We start from the raw sequence: 12,146 nt of genomic DNA, 5'->3' as shown, positions 1-12,146 counted from the left end.
TGTAATTTATCTAAAATATGTATGTTTATCAGTCGTCCAGTACTCATAATACGAGCTTTGCTTAGTTTGAAACTAGATGGCGTTGTGTGATAGTTGTGGAATTCATGATTGTGTCAAAAGGTATATTGACATGGTAGTCTCATTTGAACTCAGAAAACCAACTATTGTTAATAATATAAGACATTAAGTAAACAGTTTTGAATTTAATAAAGAATATTTTGAAATATATTGTTGTGTTATTACTATTAGCAAATCCAGGTTGTTATCAGGTGTCGCCCAGGTAACTGGGTTGAGGAGGTCAGATTGGCAGTCGCTCCTTGTAAAACACTGGTACTTAGCTGAAACCGGTTAGACTGGAAGCCGGCCCCAACATAGTTGGGAAAAGGCTAGGCCGATGACGATATTAGCAAATCCGTTAGGATAAAGCGAGATGCCGATAAACGCTATGTCGTATGTTGTCTTCTTTCCACTCCTCCCGCACTAGTAAATTTATACCAGCACAGAATTGAAGTGATTCATAAAGTTTATGGATGCTGGCAGGAGCTGGATGCGAGCAGCCGAAGATAGATCTCGATGGCGTGCAATTGGAGAGACATATGTCCAGGGCCCCAATTCTGCTATTTTACAATGGTCGATGAATTGGAGCCCAGCAGTGGACGAATATGGGCTGATGATGACAAAGTTTATTAAGGATTCCGTATCCTAAAGTTAAAAATGAACTCTTTGCCTGAGGCGCGGTTGTCTGTCAGTCCGTCATTCGCTAGGCCTGCATCTCATGATCCGTGATAGCTAGATACTTGGTGTCACAGGAAATGTGTTTCAGCTAAAAATTAAGATCGACGTTGCGGGCATAGATTAATGGGAGATCTAACTTTATTGTTTGATTGTTAAGGCTTAGACAAATTAGCTATAAAAAAAATCTTTCTAAATACTTCTCTGATTTTATCAAAATATAGGGAAGAAGAAATTAAAACTACCCACATAACATTAAAACAATTTATTTAATATATACAGTCTAATATAATTGTTAATAACTAAACACTAACTACTTTTAAACATAAGTAATAATAATTTCATTACAATACATTTATATTCAACAATGTTAACGTAAAACTGTGAAAGTTATGGTGCAATAGCCCAGGGCTTCGATCCTGCTGTGTACAATGGCCGATGAATGAATGGCAATTGGATTAAATTTGAAATTATTCCTATTCTCTTAAGCATTTTACCAATTCAATAATTGGTAGTTAATTGTATTGACCATGAGTGTACCGTCCCGTACAGAATTTCCAATTATTGTGTAGAAAAATTGTTAAGAGAATACGAAAATTGACATTTTAAGCTAAATTTCATTCACTCATCGGCCATTGTAAATAGCAGAATTGGGGCCCAGACCAATGTGTTTTTATACACTCACTTTTCTTGTTTGTTTGTCGTTCCGGTTGGATTATTGCAACTCAATTTTGAGGCACTTCCCGATAAGCTAGCAGGCTGAAATTTTCAACGCAGCTTCAAACCCAATGACAAAGCAATTTACAACTAAAAAAACGAGTGGACCGATTTTGATAGAATTTGAAAGGAGTGACATTTAAAAACGTGGGTATTTAGATTTTTCAGATCTATTAATTTTCATTATTTATTTGAAGGACTAAATATATTTTACTATTAAGCCCCGGCGCAAAAAGAGTTGTGTAAGTTCCAAACGAATTAAGAGATTTTAATAGAGTTATTTTTATATTAAAAGGTGAATTATGTTCTTGTTTGAGACATTAAAAAAATGAAACTACTTTTACGGATTTTATCGCGGTTTAATTTTTGATTTTAGTTCCCGACGTTTCGACACCTTTGCAGGTATCATGGGCACGGGCAGACTGAGATGGTGTTCGTCTTGACAGAAGATGTTGCTCGTTCTACCTTCATATTTTAATTAATTACTTGTAGTCCGACCTACGCAGTATTAGCTCACTGTGTCGTGATGTGCAAAGGTGTCGAAACGTCGGGAACTAAAATCAAAAATTAAACCGCGATAAAATCCGTAAAAGTAGTTTCATTTTTTTAATGTTCATTTCAATGTCTAACATTCGCGTAAAACTAAGAAACCACTACGTTTAAAAAAATTAAAAGTAGTGGGGGTTGAAAGTTAACTGAAATTTAATATTGATGACTTAATCAGAGGGTTCTTAGCTTCGCTTGTTGAGAAATTTGATGCTAGGAAAATGGGATATGAAAATCTGATTGTCAAGTGAGAGTATTCATTACTACATCTGTCTTTGCAAATAAGCTAAAGATTTGTCATGCGAGTAATTGTCATAGGTTGTTTTAATATTGAGTTTTATATAAAATTACACGATCATGGATTTTGATCGCGGATCGTGGATTCGTGATCGTGATTGAGCTTATACGAGATGCCCTACCTATATTTCTATCTAAAACTTCATGGTCTCAAGAAAGTGCGAGTACTTAATTTCTTGTTTTAACATTTACAAACTTAAGCCAACAGTTTTAAAATCCATTTTTAAGTATAATAGACCCGCGGTTATCCGACAAACTTTTTACAAGGCTATGTCGGCCTATCGAATTTGAATTATAGCCGTCCTGTAATCAGGATTTTATTATACTCAAGATGTTTTTTTTTTAATACTCTCTAGTACGATTATCTAAAATGTTAATAGTACCGCGTACAACTGGGACCTATTACCTGCAGTAATAGGATATTTGACTAAGGGCCGATTTTTCTATCGCCAGATAACTTAAATCTGATGAATAAGTTTGACGTTTTGACAGCTTTTGTATAGAAAATATGTCACATGGCCATATTTACTCCTCAGATAAAAGTTATCGGGCGATTGAAAAATCGGGTCTTAATCTAATAATCGGTTTAGTCCGTCAGCCACTTTCCAAAAATGATTGAATACGTATTTTTAATTTCTTCACATAAAGACAAGGCAAAAAGCTCTTAAAAAGGCGTACTGGTAAGTGACGACACACGAGATTTTAAATCGCTGTATGGCCTCCATTTTTCGTTTACGAGATAAAATACACAATACGTGTCCAATATTTTTTGGATATCTGTCTAACGGACTAGACAGATTTGTCTAAGACCCTATTTAGATTGGTCAAATATTAAACAGTATTAGGCACATAGCTTTACAGGGGGTGACGGATTAGCCCCGGATAACCGTAGGTCTACTTAACCATATTAATTCAAATTCAAGCTAACATCAGGTTTAAGTTTCCTTCGTCTCCGTCTAACCGGCGGTTTATCAAGATTCGACAAAGCCTCAGCCAACATACCTTGAAAATTCTTCGGTTTCGGCTTATAATACTTATTCTTGATCGGCTCAAGAACTTTCTCCACACTCATTTCACCCAGCAAATGTGCTAAGGGGTTTGTATTAACGAATTTCGTGCCATCTGGTAGATTGATAGTACCAGATTTCGGTTGAGGTGCCTCCGGTTCAGAATGTTCTTCACCTTGTATTTGTAAAACATCATTGACTTTAACAATCTTGTAGTAGGGAGCTTGTGGCAAGAGATGCGCTATTCTTATATCCTTGAATTCAATTGGAAGATTGGGTATGACAATTCTGTGAGGAATCTGTGCTAGTTTGGAAGTATCCTCAGATCCTTCCAGCATAATCTCTTCAGCGACTTCTGGAATAGCTTCATTCTTCTCTTGCTGTTCTTCAACAGCCTCTGTGTAATCATAATCATCAGTCTGTGTAACTTCATCGTAAGTTACCGGTGTCTGGACTACTTTGATGATAGCTGAAGCTCTTTCTAAAAAACATTCTTTGAAGCGAGTAGGCATTTGCAGTTTGGTTGACTGAGGCATCGGTTTCGGTTCAAAACGAGTCATTTTTATTGCCGGTTCTCTTATTGGTCCCACAACTTCTTTCAAAGAGACCGTATGATCTATCTCTGGAACGGCTTTTGAAACTGGTTCCGGTGTAAAGTTTTCAAGGAAATTTTTGACCGATAATCCTGTATCTACCGTTGATATTGTTGCAAATGAGTCTGATGGGACACTGTCAGCTTTTTTGATTGTCCGTCTAAATCTTTCTGACATGGGCAGGTCATCGGTTAATTTCTGACCTTTTTTCCTCTTTTCAAGCAAGTTTTTCAAAGTCTCGGTGAGTTTTGATGTTGAATGATCATTATTTATATGCTGAGTCAATTGTTCTTTGCTTTTGAAAACTTTGGAACATTTTATGCATTTCTTGTAATCTTTAGCGGAGTGGAGGCTGATATGATGGTTATAATTCTGATACGTATAGCAATATTTATTACATATATTGCAAGTAAAACGCTTTTTATTGACGTTTGTCATTTCTTTTTTATTGATTTCCGTTGGAAAAACTTTCTGTGTTTCTTTTAGATATCTTCTCTGTATCGCTATGAGTGGTTCATCGTCTGACGAATCTTCTAGATTGACCAATTCTTCTTTCTTCTTCGCTGGTTTCGGTTTCGGTTTCGGTTTACGTTTTACTCGTTGTTTACGTTTCTTTTCGACCTCCGTTACGTTGCCTTCGGTTTCAGTAATACTCATTTCTGATTGATACATACCTACATTTTTTGATTTATTAGAATCCACGCTCATATTATTTATTTCTTCTGCAGAATACAAGCTCTTCGGTACAAATGGGTTCGCAGACTTCTTCTCCGTAAAGAACACATGATAATTCTTATCAAATTCAACGAAACCAATGCATTTGTGGACAAGTTTTATGTGTACCGTAAACTTCTTTCGTATATGAAATTTCTTGTCGCATATTTTGCATGTATACGGATCTAAATCTTTGTGATTGCTGAAATAATGTCCGAATAGGTTCTGCGGATGTTTGTAAATGCTTTTACAGGTTACACATTGGTACTTATACAAATGCAGTTTTCCTTTGTGTGATCTAATTACATGTTTTTGTAAAGCTATGCTACCAACACATTGTTTCTGACAATATTTGCAAGTTTTCAACTCAATTGAAAGCGGATGCTCACTCGATTGATGCTCAGACAATTCGTACATCGTCTTGAAGTATATACCACAAGTATAACATTTTATAACTTTACAATTCTTCTTGTGTTTCGCAAATAAATACTTTTTGAAGACCAAATTACATTCCGGGCACACTACGGTCTTTCCAGATCCTTGGACTCCGTTACAGTCTTTGATCATATGCCGTACGATGTTAAACTTCTTTTTATACACTACAGCACACTTACTACACACATATGATGTACAATCTTCATTCTTCGAATGTTCGAGAAACTCTTTTACATCTTTAGAAACAAATTCGCAGCCAACACAGGCATACAAAGCATGTTTCATGGACAGGAACTTTATAAACTTAGTTGCTTTCATATTTAAGACTGCACTTAAGAAGGGTAGGACCTCATGAATGGGTATACCATCGGAAACATTGGTATCATTAGCATGGTGCTCAAAATCATGTCTTTTCAAGTCCGATGTATTACCAAATTTGGCTTTACAGTGAGCGCAGTTGAAGGACGACTTATTAACAGCACTTCTATGCCTTTTTTCATGACTTCTATGGTCATCGGAGTCTTTAAATGCACGAAAACAGAAGTCACAATACTTAATGTTGAGTAAATGTTCATCTCTGAAATGCTCCGCGTAATTTATCAGATCCGTATATGTTTTTGAACAAAACTGACAGCTTTTACCTGTCGGAAGAATAGTATTTTCGTTATTGTCAGTAGTTTTGTGAATTTGTGACATATGAATGTTCAAATCTTCAGCATCAAGGAATTCAGCGCGACAAATCGTGCATGTATTGTCCCCATCACCGCTGAAGTTCAAAAACTCTTCATCTAGCACCTCTGCTTCCCCTTCTTGGTCTATCACAGACATAATTGCGGATTTTCAATACATATTTCATTAAAAACAAATTTAATTAATGTTTCCGTAGCAAGATGTACGCGAATCAAAATACGTAGGGATGGAAATTGGAAACATTGTCAGGCTGACAGTATAGCGATGTCCATTACGATTTAGGTTAGGCAATTAGTTTAGGAATGTATTTTAGTCGATTTGTTAAAAATAGGTAGGCGAAATATATAACTTTTAGTCATTAATAAATTATGTATAGGTATAATCGCTAATATACTAGGTCTGTGGTTTTACCAATTAATAACTACGAGAATCTTATTTATGTTGATGACTGCACTAATTGAATGCCCCGTATTACTTTAATTATTTCAGTGAATTAAATTTCATTTACTTCATATTTTATTCATATGAAGTCTTTTGCAAATATAGGTATGCTTTGCAATAGGATATAAGGTGGAATATAATGATATACTTAATGCTTAAAAATATTCTGTATGCAAAATTCATGGTGCAGAATAGTGTAGTTATAAATTAATGACAGATAGCAGTTGGTGAATAATGCTAGCCCAGCGGGATATTTCTAAACTTAATACGGCCTCTCAACATAAAGGGCGACCGGTGAAGAAAGGAACACAGTAGGGTTTTATTCTGTAAACGTTTCAATTCAATTCAATTCAAAGTCTTTAATTCTCTCACATTACATTACATTACTAAATTATATGCCCCGCAAAACCGTATACACTCCCTTTCGCTCAAATCAAAGCGGGAAGATTCATTTCATGATTTCCCATCAGAAAAAAAAACCTATTGTCATAAAATGCTATGAGAATAGTAGTTGGCTATTAATAGTCACTTTTTAATTACACATAGGAAGTCAATTACATTTATATTTATCTACTTATTTAATAAGTAATCTCTATTATGTAACAACGTTATCATTATTAAAATTCCGTTAAAAATATCTGTTTATAAATGGATTTCCTTGCTAGTTGTAACATTAACAATGTTTACCTAATATTCATCGGTTCTTTTTTATCGAGGAAAATTAACTATTTTCCACTTAGGGCTCTGGCACTATATCGTTTACTTGTGTAGTTTCCTAATTTTATTTTCTATAATTTGCATATGGATCCCAGGACAAATACGCTCGTTTTGTTAAATAAGTGTTTAAATTAGGAGAGAGATAAGTTAAAACAATGATTATAGTAATTCAATAAGGAAATAACAAGATTAAATAATATAATCAACAACAAATAAATAATTAAGTAGGAAACAAATCTATGTATTTATCTGTCATTTGTACATTGTCCGTTCTAAAAAGACCTTTTTGACAAGTAATAAAAGTTTACCAAAAGGCAATGAGGAACTCTCTCCTCATTTGATTTCATCTGCAACCCAAATCGGATTGCTGGCTTAACGGTACGCGTACACTAAAACCGATTTTTATCATTAGAATCGTATTCTTTACTAGCTGTTGCCCGCGACTTCGTCCCCGTGGGTAGAAGATATAAGTTATGATCTATACCTGCCCTGTTTTTTTCCATATTTTCAATTGTATCTTCGCTCCTATTAGTCGCAGCGTGATGGTCTATAGCCTAATCAACACAAAAAGAATTTTTCAATTTGGACCAGTAGTTCCTGAGATTAGCGCGTTCAAACAAACAAACTCTTCAGCTTTATATATTAGTATAGTATGGAAGTATAGATGTCAAAAATTCTTAAATTCAATAGGGTACTTTAAAACTACTTGGTCCTTTTAGATTGCGTAACCAAGCGGTTCATTCTGAATGTGCCTTACTTACTCTGTTGGCTCAGCGACCCAAATTGTGTCTTGGTACCTATCGGTGCCTATTTTTTTATGCTATTACAAAGTATGGACCAACAGCATAGAGGTAATCTGCCACAAAAAAATATTCATGAAGAAGTATAAATAAAATTATAAATTAGTTATATTAACACATGTACATCTGTTTTGATAATGTTAACGACTTATTATTTATTAATTAGCATGTGTAATGACCTCTGTAACATTACAAAATTTAGTGTCAATAAAATGAAGATCATTTTAAACGGTATACCTACAAGTTTACATTAAAACGACAAATGTTTTCAATTTCAATATATTTTTTGTTTGTTGCAATATCGGCTAAAAATATAACAAATGAAGGTATTTTGAGCTTTAAATTAAATCAATTAATTAATAAAGACTACCGTCATATTCATAATACATGATTATATCTTCACTGAATTGAAATTAATTTTAAAGGATTCGGTGAGGCCTTTTGTCTTGCTGTGAGGCAAAAGGTATCTACCCCTGTTTAATTGTTTCTTATAACCTACGTAAATATAAAATAGCAACTTTGTTTACATGTAAAGACCAAATTATGATAATAGAAGCTTGATATTGCTTTATGCTAAATGTTTATGAGATATAAATATAGAAACTATTATAATGGACATTAAAGCCGGTACGGCTTCATTATAACCTAAAATAAACAAAGAAAGTATCATGTCATTATCAGAATGTTTACTTTTTTTTTAATAATCTGTCACTATGCCGTACAAATACCGCATTATACAGAAATAATTAGCTACCATTATTAAAACATGTGTTAATTAATGAGTCATGATGGAAAATAAAGCCATCTTTGTTTAACAAGGTCGGACAGAATAAATATCTTGGTAATTATGACGTGAGTTATTAAGATTATTGTTTTGCTAACTTATAAATATTGAGACACGTAGCTTAATGTGACGTGATTCTGTTATTATCTGTGGTGTGTAGGCAAAAGCTTGTGGGGAGGTTTTATTTTTACGCTTGTAACTTTCGGATAATTTGGTTGGAGTTGCGCAGTAATTGGGAAAGGTGAATTCTAGCTATAATTTTGTTATGGCAGACGACTTTTGTTCAGTTGTTAAACATATACGACTAAAATACTCTAATAAGCCTATACAGATCTTCTTGTATGGATCACTGCAAATGTATGCGATTTTGAAAAATGAAAAACTTCTCTGATAATTAAGTTAAGTTACATAAAAACTATAGTTTATTGGTGAAAAAGTAAAATGTATGAAGTGTTTCACTCTGTATTTCACGGCCAATGGGTTGCTATTATTAAACTTCATTACAAGACTGTGAAATGAAGGTCCATGGGCGTTAAAAAGTTCTCTTAATTTGGTGACAAACTTAATGAAAATGGAATAAAAGTGCCAGCTGATTTATTCTTCTTACAATTTACCCTTGCACAATGGTAAAACCAATTACCAGACCACCCTGGCGAACCACATCTCGTCACGTTAGAAACGTCAAAAAAATCTTGTCTGTCATGTCACCACAGGCTGTCAGTTTATGCCCGTACTAAATAAAAAATAATTAGGCTGCAACACGCTGCCATGCACAAAATCAAGACTTTAAGGTAACTAAACACATTACTTTTTTCATTTCCCTTATATTTCGCGTATATTATTGTATTTTTCATGATATATGCCAATCATTATAACCTAAAAAAATTCCTTGTTTTTTTATTTTGTGTTATTCGATGACACTATAACGGTTCAGGATGTAACTAATTATTATTATTCCTTGTTTGTTTATTATATGTGGACTAAAATATAAATATAAGTGACTCAAAGTATGTACTTGCTGCAGTATTCTTTACTTTGTTTTACACGTATTTTTTTAATCTGTGGCTTTGTGCAGTTCCTTCACATCTATCCGTTTTTTTTTTCATGATGACAAAGTACAGGAAATTCCTAAACTTATTATATATTGAACTCCACATTATTATTATATGAACAATAAATTCTCAGAAAACTCAATTGAAAACCAATGAAAGTAATATTGTAATGATTTCACTGGTATCTGATATTACCATATTTATAAACAGACAATGTATGTGTGGTAAATAATTTATGAAATCCACGCTAGATGTTACAAACTATTATTTTTACTAGAACTGTCTCATTTAATATTAAAGAGTATGGCTGTTGGCATAATGATGTTACCTTTGCCTATAAAAGTGATGATTTGTGTAAATCTTCTTAGCTGTTTGAATTTTGTCCTTTGCCTGACTACAAGAAATAAAAATAGGCTGAAAACATTATGGTAATGTATCTGCCATATTTTTTTTACCGTTTTTTATAACTTTGTTTTTATTACTAAAACATAATTTAATCTTATCATATTTATGTTTAGATTAAATGAATCTTCATATTTTGTTGACATTCTCTAAAGATATGAGGCCACTGAAATTCAATATGATCATTGAATTTTATTATAACAGCAGAAGAGTTTGTATTTATTTTTATGTAATAAATTGTTATCATTTTAATTTATTATAGTAGATAGTATTTCGTTCAGTTATTTAATTTTGGTCAAGGTGTTCTTTTATCTTTTATTTAATGAGACAGTTATATTATTTATTTATTAGTATAATTAGGTTTTTCAAATGTTACTATTATCACATCAAATTTAAGTCCTGAGAACTTGTTTTTTTAGTTTTGTTTTACTGCATTATAAATTATCTACAGATCTCTCCACATTGCAATGTTTCTATTTCTTAAAAAAATCTATTAAAACCTCCTGCTGGTTATCTATAGGATAACCAGGGTTATAACCGGTCCGTGGTTATCAATAGGATAACGAATATGCGAAAATTATATTATTTTTGCACATTTTCTTTTTCTATTGAAATAATGATGATGATATTCTATTATTTATCATGAGCTGATCTGCTCCTTCAGCTCATGATTAAGGACTCCGGTTGGGTCCAAATAGATTTTTTCACTTCATAAATCAGTACACCATTACTGTAGGTACTTAAAAAAATAAACAATCTTGGTGTGTCTCTTATGCAAACACATATTAAGTAAATAAACGACTGATATATTTCAGTTGTATATTTGATTTGGTAATCTTTTTTGTAAAGCTTACCGCGCGGGCTGGTTCCATGACGGCCAGAGAGGCCAGAGAGAATCGTGGAAAGATTTGGGGGAGGCCTTTGCCCAGTAGTGGGACACAGTGGGCTAGAAAAATAAATCTTTTTTGTAGTTTACATTGGGTAGTTAGTTGCATTTTATTTAAACTGTGTTTTAGATAAAAATACACACCAAGATTGTTTCCTTTTTTTAAGTATTTAAAAAATGATATATATTTATCTTAATTGTTACACTAGAAGAATACTGATAAAAAGAAACTTATGAATTTTCTTGCTGGTTTATCTCTCTAAGAACAGATGTTGAAATCGCGCAGTTGATTCATATTAAACGTTTTGAAAGAGCCTGAAGAATCAGTCAAAAGAAGGCAGGCCTATTTGAAATAAACCTTTTTGATTTTGATTTTGAAAATAGAATAAACATATCCAATATATAGAATTCGAATATAAAATCCTCCGAAATGGCTCGACCAATTCTCATGAAATTTTGTGTGCATAATGTGCATATTGGATAGGTCTATGGGACAACATCTATTTTTTCCTACCCATTTTTTTTATTCCTTAGATCTCATTTTTATTCCAAAACAACGTTAGCTGGGTAGTTCAGATATGTGATTAAAGCAATTTTGCCAACGAAATCGCAACACAATTGCTAACGTATCGTTCTTGCTAGTTACGTAATAATACCGTTATGTCTTTGCGTGGAATCGATCCCACGCGTGTACAAATATTAACTTGACCTAGTTTTTTTTGGGGTGTTGTGTGTTTTACGTCAATACCGCACCATGGTGCAGAAAAATACTATCTCTATGTACTGGAATAACAGGTGGGGTAATAATAATTGGGAAGTAGAAGAATAAGTATGGTTTTCGATCTGACAAATGTTTAAGAACGTATGCATATTTGCAAATTTTCTAGGTTATGAGCTATCTTGTGCCAAATATCAATGAAATCTTACACACTTATAAACTTTTGCGTTTGGTCGCCCAACGTTGGGATAATACAGGTTAGAATTATACATTCAAACTCAAAGCATCTAGACAATATTTCAATTTATCGCAAACTTAACGGTTCAACCAATCTTTACTAAACATATCTAAGAACACTCGCACATAATTCACCTTTAATACAAAACAAAATAGATTTTCAAACCGTTCTCGAGCTATAATTCCACAGACAGATAGACAGACAAGTGAAAGAGGGATGTCAGAACTTCCCCTTTTTTTGCTTGGGGGTTAAAAACTGAAATAGCATTGCGTGCTATGATAATCATATGAGGTTTGTTGCGCCAGTTGCTATACCATTGCTGGCTGTTAGACATCCCTTTTGATAGCAGAGCTGTTGGCCGAGCAATGTATTACAAC

General features: G+C 33.4%; 1 protein-coding gene across 1 annotated transcript; it reads right to left on the bottom strand.

Moving 5' to 3' along the window:
- Positions 1–3,199: 3,199 nt before the first annotated feature.
- On the bottom strand, positions 3,200–4,549 carry LOC113508667. The gene has a single exon (XM_026891749.1). It carries the CDS (start codon positions 4,547–4,549, stop codon positions 3,200–3,202), a length of 1,350 nt encoding a protein of 449 aa, XP_026747550.1.
- Between the last annotated feature and the right edge of the window lie 7,597 nt (positions 4,550–12,146).

The sequence above is a fragment of the Trichoplusia ni genome, chromosome 3 (assembly GCF_003590095.1).
Source record: "Trichoplusia ni isolate ovarian cell line Hi5 chromosome 3, tn1, whole genome shotgun sequence".
Taxonomy (NCBI): domain Eukaryota; kingdom Metazoa; phylum Arthropoda; class Insecta; order Lepidoptera; family Noctuidae; genus Trichoplusia; species Trichoplusia ni.
The sequence above is the reverse complement of the archived record's forward strand: the minus strand, read 5'-3'. Positions and strand labels throughout refer to the sequence as shown.